At 40.4% G+C, this 17,038-nt stretch overlaps 2 protein-coding genes across 3 annotated transcripts in view; one reads left to right on the forward strand and one right to left on the reverse strand.

Annotated features, from left to right (window-relative positions):
- The window catches only part of LOC130031062 (cytochrome P450 2J2-like), a 36,439-nt gene extending 34,318 nt beyond the window's left edge, over nt 1–2,121 (forward strand). The window contains exon 9 of the mRNA XM_056122302.1: nt 927–2,121. Coding sequence (XP_055978277.1) covers nt 927–1,105 — 179 coding nt within the window. The 3' untranslated portion in view covers nt 1,106–2,121. The remainder of the gene's footprint in view (nt 1–926) is intronic.
- Nucleotides 2,122–7,892: 5,771 nt separating this feature from the next.
- Nucleotides 7,893–17,038, reverse strand: part of HOOK1 (hook microtubule tethering protein 1) — a 67,435-nt gene continuing 58,289 nt past the window's right edge. For both annotated transcript variants that reach the window (XM_056122355.1, XM_056122354.1), the window contains 2 exons: nt 14,113–14,181; nt 7,893–10,651 (listed from right to left, as the gene is read on the reverse strand). In XM_056122355.1, coding sequence (XP_055978330.1) covers nt 10,478–10,651; nt 14,113–14,181 — 243 coding nt within the window. In that variant the 3' untranslated portion in view covers nt 7,893–10,477. The remainder of the gene's footprint in view (nt 10,652–14,112; nt 14,182–17,038) is intronic.

Consider the following 17,038-nt stretch of genomic DNA (forward strand, 5'->3'; position numbering starts at 1 on the left):
ACAGAATGGGGAATCACCTCACTTCACTTTGGAGTCTGTTTTATAGTTTTCCCAAACACCCCCACATGGGGCTCTCTATGTAAATGAGTTTTGCTAGAGTGTGGTCAAGGAGCATTGAACTCTTGGTAGTCTACTTTCACGACTTTTGGTTACTGCTGGATTCTTCTCTCCAGAGGAGTTGGTGGGGAGGCACCCTTCTCTGATGCAGGCACCATGAATGAAACACCTATCTGAAGGGATGCTTTTCTGCTTTCCCTCTTCTCAGCACGTTACAGTGATTCCTTTTGCAGTCCAGTCTGTAGAGATATGCAAGGAGCCATCACTACCTTGCTGTCCTCCATCCAGGCAGTTACAAAGATTAGAACGCCATTTTGTAGTTTGTTTGTCAGCTTTTGCTTTGTTTGATGTTTGATGGGCTGGAGCGATAGCACAGTGGTAGGGCGTTTGCCTTGCACCCAGCCAATATGGCCGACCCGAGTTCGATTCCTCCGCCCCTCTCGGAGAGCCCGGCAAGCTACTAAGAGTATCTTGCCCGCACGGCAGAGCCTGGCAAGTTACCCGTGATGTATTTGATATGCCAAACACAATAACAACAAAGTCTCCAATGGAGACGTTACTGAACCCGCTCGAGCAAATCGATGAACAACGGGAGGACCGTGACGGTGATGTGTGATATCCTTTCATCTTGAAATCTTTTTGTTCAAGGTCCCTTTCTGGTCTCACACCTTATACTCTGTGCCTCACTGCCTGGCTCCATAGGCATCAGAGTTGGGATTCTGGAATTCCACATTCTGTCTTTGATCAACCCAGGTGGTTGTCAGAGTCCCTAACACAAAGCCTAGAGCAGGCCCTTCCTCCTGCAGGACTCACAGGAAGCGGTGAAAGACTTTACCGAGCCTCACTTGAGTTTTGCTTTTGTCTTGCAGGAAAGCGGGCATGCCTGGGAGAACAGTTGGCTAGGACTGAATTGTTTATTTTCTTCACTTCGCTCATGCAGAAGTTTACCTTCAGGCCCCCAGACAATGAGCAGCTGAGCCAGAAGTTCAGGATGGGCCTCACCATTGCCCCTGTCAAATACCGAATCTGTGCTCTCCCCAGGGCCTAGAGACCCAGGGAGGAGAGGAAAAGGCCCTGGGAAGGGGTGACCTCTGAAGGCTGTGTCTGCTCAGAAGCCGGAGCCACAATGAAAGATGTGCTGAAGGAAAATGGGGAACGTGGACTCAGAGGAACTCCCACCCCCAACCCAATCACAGTTTTTCCAGAGTCCACACCAGTGCAGCCATAAATGATTTATCCTTTCTCACAGGAGATGAAAGGAGTCACGATTCTCTAATGAAGAACTCATGAAGGATCTGAACATGTCATAAATTCTAAGGGGGTTGAGAAACCATAAAGCAGTCTGGAAACTGACAGCTGGAACCTGTTGCTTTCTTTCTTGCACATTTTCACTGTGGGCTGTGAAGATGGCTCAGGTCTCTCAGGGAATAGAGGGGTGGGAGGAGTCGGAAGTCAGACCCTCTCAGGGCTGCCCCAGTCAATATTGGCCTTGAAGGTCCTCACACTGTAGTCCTGGGCACTATCTTTCTTGTTCCTGCCCCAACAAGGCCTTCAACAAAGTCAGCAGTTTTATTTGCAGTTCCCGTGAAGTAGCCATTTCTGTGGTTCACCTAAGGAACCATAGAGAGGACCAGGTAGTGGGTGACCCCAATTAAGCCAATATGGGAAGCACATGGAACTCTTTTGTCGTTAAGGATAACCCATCCCCTTAAACACTCTATTGGCCTTGTAGTTCCGAATTGCCTTGTATTGTACTGTGTGGTGAAAGTTATTTTTTCTTTGAAACAAAATGTAAGGTTTTGGGGTAACAAATATTAACAATTTGAACCTAAACTGAGCCCTAAGAGTATTTGAGTATTTTTATTACACAGGAAACCAGAAATTTCAGAATTCTCTCTGATTTTTCTGTGTGTAAGCAATCACACACACACACACACACACACACACACACACACACACACACACACACACCACAAATACACTCTTACCTGGCAAGGGAAAGGAAACAAACCATAGAGAACTTCCCCATGGTGGTGTGATCTGAGTAATTTAAATAGTTAAGAACAAAAGGCAGGTGGGAACAATAGTACAGCAGGTAGGGCCTTTGCCTTGCACACAGCCAACCCGGGTTCGATCTCCAGCGTCCCATATGGTTCCCTGAGCACCGCCAGGAGTAAATTCTGAGTGTAGAGCCAATAGTAACTCTTGAGCATCACTGGGTGTGAACCAAAAAGCGAGAGAGAGAGAGAGAGAGACAGAGAGAGAGAGAGAGAGAGAGAGAGGAAAAGGGGGTCATGAAATCCTGGAAATCTTGGTTTTTCCCTTTCTTTGTTGGTGACTCTGAAAAATCACAATTCAACTGACACTATTAGAAAGTAAAATGGAAACAGGAACAGGAGAGAGAGGAGTATTGGAGAGGGAGAGAGACAGAATGAGAGAATAAGAACAAGAACGAGGGGGAAGGGAAATAGCACACAGAAAGAGGGAGCAAGAAGAAGAGAGAGAGGGAAGAAGAGGAAAGAGAAAGAGGGAGAGAATAAAGAGACGCAGAAAGGGGCTAGAGAAAGAAAGAAGGGAGCTAAACAAAGAAAGACATAACAAAGGAGGAAAAGAGGGAGGGAGAAAAGGAAAAGGGGGATGGGAGAAAGGGAGCGTGTGGAGAGAGAGAGAGACCAGGTTGTTTATGTCTCCCCTTTTCCTCAGAGCTCGGAGAAAAACATACCTACATATATACTTGCCAAAACATTGACAAAGATTCTGTACGATAAATGCTTCTGTAACTCTTTATTTCCCATTGATTTGGGAACCCCAGATCCTCTGACCCTCTTCCTTTGATTATAGTAAGCAAGACTATGACATGTTCTGTGATATTAAGATACAGATTTGGTAAAATCTCCTGCTTGAAAGTTTCTCTTCTTCCCTTTCTTTCAACGAGTCGAAGATAAACACAGTCTGCAGTATGCATTTAAAATTGGGTTGTAGCAATGATACCACTTCTTGACATCTATCCCCGATTTGAAAGGATATATGCACACCATATATGTTCATAATGTTCATTGCCACACTTAGTAAATAGTCAAGATATGGAAATAACCCAAATCCCAACTGTGGATGAGCGCACCAAGCAGTTGTGGTATATAATCACAATGAAGCTCCAGGGAAGAACAAAATTATGCAATTTGCAATAAAATGGATGGAACCAGGAGGAATCCTGCTGAAATCAGAGAGAGACGGGCCAGAGACATAGTACAGCAAGAAGTCTGCATACCACCAAACGGGGTTTGATTCTCAACACCCCATATGGTCATCCAAGCATCACCCGAAGTGATCCCTGAGTCAGGAGTAAGGCTTGAGCACGACTGGGTGTGTCCCAGAACAAAAAGAAAAAAAGGATAGATACAGAATGATCTCTGACATGTGGAACTTAAAGACAATAAAGCATTGAAGGGCCAAAGGCAGCACAATATGAGAACTGATCCATGCAATTGAGTCAGTGCAGGGAATTGAAAGGGAAAAGCTTGGGGTCCACAGGAGGAGGTGGATGAACTGGCTATGGGCATGGTATTGGAATTATGTTTCATGGGAAACCATCATTACCAGTACTGTAAATCACAGATCTGTAATCAATAACTTTAAACAGCTAAGAAAATAAAACTGGGTTTCAGGCCAAAGAACTGAGGAGGAACTCAATACACAGACTCCTGCAGAAATATGCAGAGGCCAAGTTGAGCTGCACTGCATGCATCAGGAGAGGGTTCAGAAGAGATAATACCTCACAATGTCCTGCCTATTCACAAATGGGGGCAGGGGCTGCGTAAGCATCCCCTGTCCAAGGACAGCTTCCTTGGACAAAGATGAAGCATCTTAGTTAGAAATGGGCACCCACAGCTCTCACTCTACTGTCCATCTCTTTCTCCGTGGCTAATTCATGCTCAGTGTGTCTTCTTGCTGAGCTGAGAACAGAAGGGTTGAGTGTCCAGGGACATCCAATTGTGTTCCTGCTCAACCACTTACTCTAATTATTTTTTTTAATTTATTTTTTATTATTAGTGAAACACCATGAGGTACAGTTGTAGATTTACAAATTTTTGTGCTTGGATCTCGGTCATACCACGATCAAATACCCATCCCTCCACCAGTGCCCATTTTCCACCACCAGGATAATATCCCTCCCCCCCCATCCTCCCATCCCCCCATCCCCCCCTGCCACTGTGGCAGGGCATTCCCTTTTGTTCTCTCTCTCCTCCTGGGTGTTGTGATCAGCAAAAGAGGCATTGAGTGGCGAACATGTTCAGTCCAGTCTACTTTCAACCTGCATCTCCCCTCCTGGGAGGATCCTCCAAACACCCTCCACTTACTCTAATTTGAGCCACACAACTCTGTAAGCCTCTACTGCTTCCTCTCAGTCAAGGGTGTGGGAGGTAAGAAACAAAATTTTTGGTGGAAAAGATCAGAAATGACACACTTGGAAGCCTATCTGCCCTGTGCTGTCCCAGATCTGGGATACATTAGGGTCGAAGTTAAAAGCTTTCTTCCCATACCCCACAGCATCACCCTCCCTTCCCAGCCCCATGAATCACTTCTCTGTGCCTCCGTCCAGTGCTGCTGGGAGTGGGAATGGGGTCTCAGACATACCATACAAAGGAAGTTACAGTCCTGGTTTTCAAAGAGGATAAGGAAACAAAGGAAAGTCTCTTTCACTTCTTCATCACCCACTGCATGACAAAGCCCAGGGTTGATTCTCCTTTGCACTCCCTTGGTTGCCCTTTCTTAAAAACCAGAGGAATGCACTGTGTCCTGGATTCTGTTCTTTCCTTCTTTTTGTGTTACATGCCATTGTCACTGCCACTGTCCTCTCGTTGTTCATCGATTTGCTCAAGTGGGCCCAGTAACGTCTCCATTTTGAGACTTGTTACTGTGTTTGGCATATTGAATACATCATGAGTAGCTTGCCAGTCTTTGCTGTATGGGTGAGATACTCTCGGTAGCTTGCCGGGCTCTCCGAGAGGAGCGGAGGAATTGAACCCGGGTCGACCGGGCTGGCTGCACGCAAGGCAAAGGCCCTACCGCTGTGCTACCGCTCCAGCCCTTTCCCTTCTTTTCTTTTTGTACATTTATTTATTTTACCAAGGATCTTTATTTTGTCATCATTTTTGAAGAATAATTTCAATCCAGGAATTCAATCTTAATGTTTTTTTCTTTTAGGACTTTGAAGATGTCCTTCCATTAAATTCTGGCTTATGCTGTTTCTAATTAAAAACCCACATCAGTTCTGTTTTGTTTTTGTTTGGTGGTGGGGGTGGGGGTGGTTGGGGAACTACATCCAGTGATGCTCAGGGTTTACTCCTCTATGCTCAGGGATCACTCCTAGCGAGGCTTGGGTACCATACAGGATGCAGAGGATTAAACTCAGATTACCACATCAAAGCAATCACACTATACACTCTGTACTGTTGCTCTAGCCCAGTTTTTATGAGTGTATGGCTCTCCACATATTAAAAAAAATGTATATTTATAAAGTTATTGATAAGATTTTAGGTATATGGCATTCCAGCATCAATCCTACCAACACGGTCAACTTCAATGCTATATAGCTGTTGTATAAAATACAATTTGTGATGAAACTTAAGATGCTTAGAGGTATGAGCTGGTGAATGGTGGGGATAAAGTTAAGATCCTAGTCTTATGATTTCTTACTTATTCAGAATTACCTTCCAGTGCACTCTCATTTTTTCAGAGCATCAAGACAGCATTTCTAAGAGATGTTTCTTTCAGCATTAGCAAACTTCATCCTTTAACAGTTGGGGTTGTTTCTATTTCACCTCTCCCTGGGACACACCCATGCACTTGACATTGTACCTTCCAAAGTTGACAAATATGTACTAGCTGGATGAGGTTTGCTAATGATGAATAATTTGGAAGAGCCCTCGCAAAGTTTATAGAATAATCATATAATAAAGATTGAAGGAATGGGGAAGATAAACAATAAATGAGAGTAATCTTAGTTTGAGGTTATAGCAGGGGTCTACCTGAAGTGAATTATGACTTCACATTTGTCTTCACTTTTACTTATCTAGCCTATTCATTTCTGTGATTATTAAACAAGTTATTCATTGAACATCCAGTAATGTCAGAATTAAACCTTTCAAAACATGTTTCAAGAACATATACTTCCTAAACTTTTAAAAAATTTAGTTTTACAAGTTGCTGGAAAGATTCTAAAAGAAATCAATTTCAAATAAATTAGGTTTAAAAAGTGATTTGGAATAGGGGGAACAGTACAGGGGGTAAAGGTATTTGCCTTGCATGAGACTGACTCAGGTTCAATCTCTAGCACAACTGATGGCCCTTGAGCACTGCTAGGAGTGATCCCTAAGCACAGAGCCAGGAGTTCCTAAACATACCAGGTCTGGCCCCAATACCCTCTCCAAAATATAAAAAAAATTAAAATGTGATTAAGCAATTCAAATCTGTACAGTAAGTCTATAGTTGACTGAATAGAGATGACTGCAGGAATCCAGACTCCTTTTTCCCAGTTGTTGCTCTGCTGTCCCTGAGGGCTGCCCTCTGGCATGTGGCAAGACTGCTTTATCAGCAGACACCACGGACATCACTGCTGTGTGCACTGCAGGACCTGGAACTTAGTTAATGCTGCTGCCCTTACCCAGGATACAAAAAACAGAAATGGATAGTGGTACTATTACTAAACAAAGGAAGAAGGGATATTGAATGATAAAAAACTTTCACCAAAGAAAACCCAGAAATATGGTGGAATCTACAAAATTTAGAATTGTCTAGATTCCAGGAATAAAATTGGAGACATACAAAATCCTGACAAAAAAATAATTTTTATAGATCTTGTTCTCACCAAAAAGAAGCCCAGAATGAAAACAAAATTTGAAGAGTTAATGTGATTACGTTTCAGGGCTGGAGTGATAGCACAGTGGGTAGGGCATTTGCCATGCACGCTGCTGACCCGGGTTTGATTCCGAGCATCCCATAGGGTCCCCCGAGCACCGCCAGGAATGATCCCTGAGTGCAGAGTCAGGAGTAACTCCTGAGCATCACCGGGTGTGACCCAAAAAGAAAAAAAAAGTAATTATGTTTCTTACCAGAGTACATATTTTAATTCCTTTATTCAAAGCAGCAATGAAATAGTTCTTATTCCAATTAAAAAATCCATTATAATCATCAGAGAATCAGAAATCTACTTAAAACATCACAATTACTATTAGACAATCATTTATTTAAAATAATATCCTAATTATAAAAATAAATCAAATATTGCTTCTATTTTTCAAGTGTCAAAGTCTTTGCCATAGAAAATAGAAAGAACCTTTTATAAACTAAAGATTCCACTTCAGTTACATCAAAGTTTAACAGCACACTTTTGTTTTACAGTTTTACCTTACAAATTTTCAAACTTTTGTGCAACGTACAGGTTCACAACAATAGTGCGTGCATACAATCATGTACACACATTTTTAAATGGGAATGTTACTGATACACAGATAGAGACCCAAACAAGAAAGGTCAGGTTCCCTAAAAGTCACTCCACGGTCCAGATATGCAGCTATACAGAAACAAGGATAAAGAAAGAATCATCGTTTCAGATTCTAGTCTCCACTACAGTTAGGGGATGACAGAATCTTCAAAGAGACAACCAGATTATAATTTTTGTAGACAAACATTCATTCTTAATCTACACTAACTCATTAAAAGTTCAAAAGCATTAGTCATTGGGAAAATAGTTAAAATATTCTCAGTACATTTAATCTCAGGATAAACATTACTGCTTTTATGTGTGTGTGTGTATATATATATGTGTGTGTATATATATATATATTTCATTTCTAGTAGGAAGAGGATTTTGTTCAAATTGGTCTGTGGTTTGACTTTATTATCAATAGGACATTCAATTCATTGATTGATAAAGCTGAATTTCTCTTCCATTGTTTGTGCAAATCAAGTCACACAGACAACACAGATATGTATAAGTCATGGCTCATGATAAATATTTATAAAGCTTTCCTACCCACAGGGTGCTGATCTCACTACATTAACCAGATGTGGAAAAGAATCTCACTTCTGATCAGTTCATTTTTGTATGTTCATCACAAGAATACAGAACTTTTTTATTAGTTTTGTATAAATACTTATATATTATTAGTATTTTTAGTTTTTATGTTTCAACCAGAAGTGATAAATTATAAAATATTCTTTTTTCTCTATTAAGAAAAAAAGAATCTAGTATTATGTTTTTATTCATGAACTGTTTCAAAATTCAAATTATAACATCAAAAGTTTGTGAGCAATAGAACTGTGAAAATACTAATTTATTGAAATTGATGTTTCCCAATAAATTTTAATAAAAGGAAGTTTGAAGGACTTATAAAACCCCAATTGTAATCAAGTGGTAAACACTAAAGGAACAGATGTGTTACACTGCCCAAAACATACTAAAATGGCTTGATGTTTAGAAAATTCTAATCACCATGCAAAACTTACTTCATAACACTAAAAATCACAAGCAATCAGAGACTACAAGAATATACGAAAATAAAAACTGACAGTATAATCACATTGGTAAAAACACCAAATTCTAAGAGGTAGTCAACAGAAGAAATCCTGACAAAACAAGAGTCAAACACATTCTGTAACCTAAGAAACCCAAATACAATATAAAATTCTTATATTTTCAATAATTAAAAAGTTTACTGGTAGAAAATCTAAAATCCAAGTATTTAAATGAATAATACTGTAAGTGAAACAATACTCATATTTGCAAAGAAAACCCTGGCCAGGTCTACAGCCTACAGGTCAATTCCAGCTTCCCATCCATTTCTGAAAATCATAATTGAGACAGCCAGATCCATTCTGTTCACATATGTCTGGCTGTTCTGCCCAGAGGTAAGACAAAGTTAAGTACCTGTTCCAGATAAATGCTCACAAAATCTAAAGTTCTACTGACATGCTTGCTTCCTGTTTCTTCCCAGAACTTTTACTCACCCCTGGTCTAGACATATGCTGATAAGTGTGCAATTACTGAACAGCATTGCAAAAATTAACTTTGGATATAACCTAAGGTTTTCAGCCACAAGGAATGCAAGATACTAGCTAGGGTCAAAATTACTTTCCTTTTCATACCTGAAATGGAAACATTTCTCTTCTTTCCATTTTTCATGGTCTAATATCAGAGAATTCACAAGTTTTTATAAAAAAAAGGATTAGTAAGGTGCTGTCCAAATGAACTTTCTGCAATATGGAAATAAATCTACATTGATACTGTACAACACTGTAGCCACTAGTTATATGAGGTTCCTCAGCATTTAAAATGTAATGAAAATTTTCACGTATTATGGCTACAATATTCTACAGGACAGATTGAACTCAACTAAATTACTATTTCAAAGTATGACTCTTAACCCCCGCCCCCACCAAATTAGAGGAAACACACGAGAAAGTAAGATTTGGGGGCAGAAATGAAGTAGATCTCATAAATTCAGCTCAAGAAAGATTACCTTGACTAGCAAGTAAAAATAGGCTCCCAATTGCTTCATTATCCTACCATCTTCTTTCAAAGAAGATGTGAAACTATTCACTTTTTTTCTTTACCTGATAATTTTGTTTTTATATAACTGTGATCTTCATTATGCTAGAAGTGTAGATGAATTACACAAAGTATATTTTTCAGTTTGCTTTCCTTCAGAATACCATCTCTTACAACTTTCAGTTTATATCTCCTGACAGTTTAAAAATGCTATGAAGATATGAAGGTACATAAGACTTCCATCCAGAAGTCCTTCAATAAGTGAGTACATAGAAAAACTATAACCTCTTCTAAATCTGCAAAAGTTTTAGTCACTTTTATTATAGAAAAATCTTTTCAATAGTCAAATCTTCCAAATGATATGTCTTCAATCACATGATAAAACATACCTGACTCAACTACAGAACTAGTATTAGAGAATGGAAGAAAAACATTTTAAATATTAAGTCAAAAATATAACTCTCCTATAGTTTGCTCTGGGTGCATACCAATAGGGGCCCAAATAATAAATACTGATATAATTTTTTGATTACATATTACTAATTACATACTGCAGATCAACCAAGTTCTAAGTTACTTGTATAACTGAAGACACTAAAATATACAGTCAATTTGAAATAATACTCTCAAAAGACACAGGTTTGCTTGAGATGAGTGCCTAACTACATTTTTTCAGTTATTTAAATGTGCTCTCTCAGAGAAATTGCCAATTCTACTTTTTTTGAAAGCAGCTGGTAAAATAAATTTCATGCATTTTGATTTTAAAATAGCTGATTAATAAGTGTTACAAACTTCTTTTTCAATTGGTAGTTAGTTGAAAGATAAGAAATAGTTTAAGGGCACTTCTATTTTAGTTTTTTCTTCTGCAGTTTAATCGGTTGTTGCGGCAGGAACTTTAACAGAGAGATTTCTTCTGGTGTTGGTGATGTGCCGCTGCTGTGCCAAGAATGACCGTGCCGGAGGAGCGCAAGCCCCAGAGTCCTTGCCCGCGCCATAGCCGCTCACAAGTCTAGACTCCATGCCTAGCTTCTGGAACGCCAGACTCTGAACGAAAACGAAGGAATGAGTTGCATTACTACTTAGGGTTGCAAAGTGCTCGTCACAAACACAGAGCTGTATAATCCTCAAAACAATCCCACAGGGCCTGGAGCGATAGCACCATGGGTAAGGCGTTTGCCTTGCACGCATCTGAACCAGGTTCAATCCCTAGCATCCCATATGGTCCCTGAAGGACTGCCAGGAGAGATTCCTGAGTGCAGAGCCAGGAGTAACCCCTGAACATCACTGGGTGTGACCCAAAAAGCAAAATAAAATAAAATTCTTTTAAAAAAATTCCCATAAAAGGCTGTTTTCCTTGTGATTGGGCCCAAATAAGGATTGAGAAGTTTGTCAGCTCAGGCATGAGAGAGGGTACAACAGGGATGGAGTGGTGAGTGCTTCGCATCTGAGAGCCCTGAGTTCCGTTCCCAGCACCGCATGGTGCCTCCAACCCCAGCCCCTAAGCACCAGCAAGTGTGGTCTAGAAACAAACAAAAACAAACAAAACACAAAAGCAGAAGCTAATTAATCTAATGGTAAGGTTAGTTAGGAGACATCCGTCAAAGCATAAAACCTAATTTCTCCATTCAAAGACTAAATTTGAAATCATTAGGAAAAAGTAGCTAAGAATAATGTTCAGAATTAAGCTTAATTATAAAAATAACAAAGTGTCAAAGCAAATGTTGTGTTTGGACCATCACTCCATTTACTATGAGCAGGCAGAGCACGCCAAGCAAACCTAATATCCATTGTTCTCAATATGGTCACTGCATTAGGAATCTGTCAGAAACACAAATTCTACCTGCAGACTGCCTGTACTTACTGAGTCATAATCTTTGCAGGTGAATTGAACTAACTGCACTTTAACATGTCTCTGACACACACCAAGTTTTTAAAAACACAAGAGTGCTCAAATATGCTATTATTGACCAATATATTGATAAATGACAAATTATTGTCATAGCTGATGGGTTTCTTAGCAAGTGGATTCATTGTGTCTCTCATTTGACAACAGGATATAACTTTTACTGCATTACCAGCAACATTAGTAGTTGTACAATGCATAAAAGCATTTAAATCTTATAAAAAAATATAGTTAAAAACTGAATAAATCGTGCTCTAACTGGCTGTAATCTTTTTGATTCTTTATATTTCTAAAGTGGTGACAGGAAAACAAAGACCTTTAACCAAGATGACCAAATAGTGTGGGGATGGGAAAGGGGGACAATCTACAAAGACTTCAGACACAATTTCCTTCAAGACCTGGCTAAATACAGCCAGATTTTATCAAACTGAGAAACCACCAGGGAGGGGGAAGGAGGGGGGGTGGGAGGGAGAGACAGAAAGCACAGACCAGAAGTCTGGTGGCATGAAAGAATAAGGCATGTTTGACATTCTGTGTGCTGATATCCCCTAGAAATAAATAAGCAGCAGTGAAGGTACGGTCAAAGCTGCATTATGTACTCAAATTAACAGTATAATCCCAAAGATTGCATCCCATGGAATACTGCTACTTTTGAAAATATCTCACTGGTACTGTCACTGTCCTCCCATTGTTCATCGATTTGCTCGAGCGGGCCCAGTAATGTCTCCATTGGAGACTTTGTTGTTACTGTGTCTGGCATATCAAATACGTCACGGGGAGCTTGCCAGGCTCTGCCGTGTGGACGAGATACTCTCGGTAGCTTGCCAGGCTCTCCGAGAGGGGCGGCTCACTGGTACTAAGAATAAAAAACAAATATATTTAAATTTTTTATACAGGGGTGAGAGATATATTACAGGGGTTAAGGTCAGTGACTGTTCCTGTTTAACATCCCAGTACTACCCGGTCCTCTGAACATTGTTCAGTGCAGCGCTGGAGCACTGCTGGAGTGGCCTGCGATTCCCAGAACCTCGGGGTCTGAGAGGTTCAGCATCACATCCTGTGTCCCTTACAATGAACCACTTACCCGGTTGGCTGAGAATAGCTAAAACTTTTTTTTTAATTATTAGTGAAACACCATGAGGTACAGTTGTAAACTTACAAATTTTTGTGCTTGGGTTTCCGTTGTACAATGATCAAGTGCCCGTCCCTCCACCAGTGCCCATTCTCCACCTCCACTAGTCCCAGTATCCCTCCCATACCCCTCAACCCCCCCCCCCCATCCCACCCTGCCTCTGTGGCAGGGTATTCCCTTTTGTTTTCTCTCTCCTTTTGGGTGCTGTGGCCTGCAAAAGAGGCACCGAGTGGCAATTATGTTCGGCCTAGAGTCTACTTTCAGCATGCTTCTCCCATCCTGGGGGGATCCTCCCAATACCCCCCATTTGGTGCTCCCTTCTACATCTAGGCTGCATTTACCCCTAGAGTGTGAAGCTGGCCTCCAAGCCATGGAGTAAACCCCCTGGTATTTATCTCGGCTATTCTTGGGTGTTAGTCTCCTATTTTGTTACTTTATGTTCCCCAGATGAATGCAATCTTTCTATGTCTATCCCTCTCTTTCTGACTCATTTCACTTAGCATGATACTTTCCATGTAGTACCACTTGTATGTAAATTTCATGACTACATCTTTTCTAACAGCTGCCTAGTACTCCATTGTGTAGATGTACCAAAATTTCTTTAACCAGTCATCTGTTCTCGGGCATTCAGGTTTTTTCCAGATTCTAGCTATTGTAAACAGTGCTGCAATGAACAGACAACTGCAGGTGTCGCTTCGACTATACTTTTTTGCGTCCCCGGGGTATATTCCCAGGAGTGGTATTGCTGGGTCAAATGGGAGCTCAATTTCTAGTTAAAAACTTTTATGCTATTTTCTTCTTTCTCCTTACTAGGACAGAAATTTATTGGAGTATATCTGAATAAAAAGCAATATATTTAAGGACATATGAGCTTAGAGGATATTACAATAAATGTGTAGTTTCAGATACACTTGATCTGACATTAGCCAGAATACAAACATATCCACATTTCTATGGAAACCCTTTATAGAGCTGAATCACTTGTTTTAATTAGCTCAAATAAGAGAAAAATATATTTCTTAATTATTATGTGTATACTTCATGTGTAAAATTTGTTGAGTCACAAAAACATTTTTTAGTGACTATAAACATCAAAATGAAATGATAAATGTTTAAGTACTAGAACTGGATAATGAACATTAAAAAAAAAAGATCGCAACAGAAAATGCCACAATGCAACACATATAATCAAGGTAAGTGGTATTCAGTTTTTTTCACTTGTTTTGAGGCCAAATTTGGTGGTATTCAGGGTTTACTCTTGACTCCTCACTCAAGAGATTATTCCTGGTGGGCTCAGGGGATCATATGTAGTTTTGGGGATCGAATCCTACAAGGCAAGTACCTTACCCACTCTTCTCCCTCTATGGCCCCTTTATTCAGTTTTATATGTAAATATTTCGATTTGCTGATTTGTGGCATATATGAAAAGCACTGTTACAAACTTCCTGTCATTGGACCGTTTCCACTCACCTTATTATACCAGGCAGAAACAATGAGTTTTTCTTCATAATCACGGAATTTTGCTACTTTACATTCACTCTGGAAAAAAAAACCACAAGGACAATGTGAATTCCACTAATTGCGAGTAAATTTTTTCACTAAACCCATTAACTGAATCTGAAAAAACACTACGGTATATTCGAAATGTAAACTGACTTGTGGAGAAATATGCACAACAGCTTTAGAAAAAACATAAGAATAAAACTAGTAAATATTCAAGGAATTTTACAGGTAAAACAGATATTAAATCACAAAAAGACTAGAGATCCTTATGATATGGCTTCAATGAGAGGAGAAAAGCAACAAATGGTCCAGGTCAAAGCAGATTTGTCCTATAGAGGAGTTGAAATCAAGGCAAGAAGATGTAGTAGAAAGAATCCTTTACAATTTCCGGGGCTGGAGCAATAGCACAGTGGGTAGGGCGTTTGCCTTGCATGCGGCCGACCCAGGTTCGATTCCCAGCATCCCATATGGTCCCCTGAGCACCACCAGGAGTAATTCCTGAGTGCAGAGCCAGGAGTAAATCCTGTGCATTGCCAGGTGTGACCCAAAAAGCAAAAAAAAAAAAAAATTCTTTACAATTTCCTATAAAGGCCTAGTATGAATTTCCACCACATTTCTTGGTGTCCTGTACACCAAGAAGTTTTGTTGAGTACCATATTTGGAGCGATAGCACAGCAAGTAGGGTGTCTGCCTTGTGCACAGCCAGGCCGGCCAAGCGGGGTTTGATTCCTCCGCCCCTCTTGGAGAGCCTGGCAAACTACCAAGAGTATCTCGCTCTCATGGCAAAGCCTGGCAAGCTACCCATGATGTGTTTGATATGCCAAACACAGTAACAACAAGTCTCACAACGGAGACGTTACTGGGCCCGCTAGAGTAAAATCAATGAACAACGGGAGGATAGTGTGACAATGCGATATAAAACCTAAGAATGGCCGAGATTAGTACCAGGAATTTTACTCCATGACTTGGAGGCCAACCACACATGCTAGGGAAAAGGGAGCTCAGATAGAGAAGGGAACACCAAATAAAGGGTGTTGGGAGGATCCTCCCAGGATAGGAAAAGCATAAGACCAAACATGACTGTCACCCATTGCCTCTTTTGCAAACCACAACACCCAATAAGAGAGAGAGAACAAAAGGGAATGCCCTGCCACAGAGGCAGGGTGGGATGGGGGGGATGGAGGATGGAAGGGATACTGGGATCCGTGGTGGTAGGAAATGGGCACTTGGTAGAGGCATGGGTATTTGATCATTGTATAATTGAAACCCAGGCACAAAAATTTGTAAGTCTACAACTGTACTTCATGATGTCTCACTAATAAAAATTTAAAAAAATATATAATCTTGAAGCATTTGAGTGTAGCCACAATAAGATGCCGTTGTTCTGGTTTATACCCACTCAAGGCAGAGGCTCACTGAGAAAGAGGACAGAGAATTTCCTGCATTACTTGAACTTTCTCCCTGTTCACAGGGTGTATAATGAACACATCAATCAATGGCCCACAGGAATGGTGAGAGGGAGCACCAAACTCAATCCACCAAACTCAATAAACTAAGATCACCAACGTAGTAACACCATAAAATCCTCAGTGTATGACAATGTAAGAATCATCAGAGTCCCTGAAGAACAGGAAAGCAAATGTGATGAAGAAACAATAGTTAATGAAATCATCAATAAGAATCCCCAGAGCTGAGGATTACAGGCACTGAGATTCAAGAGGTCCAAATGGTCGCAAGTGAAAATCGAGCAAGTCAGGAAAATTCCAAGACACATTATATTCAAAATTACAAAATCCAAAGATAAAGATAGAATATTGAATGCGGCAGGATTGAAAAAGGAATTTATATATAAAGGAAAGCAGATCAACCAAGTGAGACTCTGTGAGCCTGAAGAATATGGAAGGATGAAGCACAAAAATGCAATGAAGTGAACACCTCACCAATACTCTACTCAGCAAGATTATCATTCAGACTTGCAGGAACCACATGGAGCTTCATGGACAGGCAACAGCTTAGGGGACTGAGAGCCTTAAAATCAGTTTTTAAAAAAGCATTTTCTATTACATGGAGAGTATCACGCTGAGTGAAATGGGTCAGAAAAGAGATGGACTGACATAGGATGACTGCACTCATTTATGGAATATGAAATAAAATAATATGAGACTGACACCTAAGGACAGTAGAGACAAGGGCCAGGAGAATCATTCTGCAGATTGGAAGCCTGCCTCATGTGATGGGGGAAAAGCTAGTTGGGATGGAGAAGGGACCATTAAGTCAATGATGGTTGGAGAGATAGCTCAGGATGGGAGATATGTGCTAAAGTAGACTAAGGACCAAACACGATGGCCTCTCAGTATCTGTATTGCAAACCATGATGCCCCAAAGTAGAGAGAGAGTAAGAAGGAAGGTGCCTGCCACAGAGACAGGGGGTAGGATGGGGTGGGGGTGGCGGAAGGGATACTGGGGACATTGGTGGGAAAATGTACACTGGTGGAGGGACAAGTGTTCAATCATTGCATGACTGAAAGTTTTATAACTGTATAAATTATTGAATCACAGTGATTCAATAAAATTTTTTTAAAAAAGAATTCCTATTAAGGACAGAAGAAACTACCCATCATGTGGCAAAGCCTAGCACTCACTAATGGTGCATAGAGTTGTTCTCTACTAGGTTAAGAAAGATTAAAATCAGATAAGCAATTAATCTTATCTGATTTATTTACTGATTTATTTTCTGATAATGCTATTTGTCATCCCTTTCGAGTATTATTGGAGCAAGTAATATGTATAATTGTTGTAAACATGCAAAGTGGGCAGGCTCAGGGGTGGGAGGAAGCCTGAGGGCATTGGTAGTGGGGTTGGTGTTGGAATGCTGTCTGCCTGAAACAACTGT

The sequence above is a fragment of the Sorex fumeus genome, unplaced genomic scaffold (assembly GCF_029834395.1).
Source record: "Sorex fumeus unplaced genomic scaffold, SorFum_2.1 ptg000045l, whole genome shotgun sequence".
Taxonomy (NCBI): Eukaryota; Metazoa; Chordata; class Mammalia; order Eulipotyphla; family Soricidae; genus Sorex; species Sorex fumeus.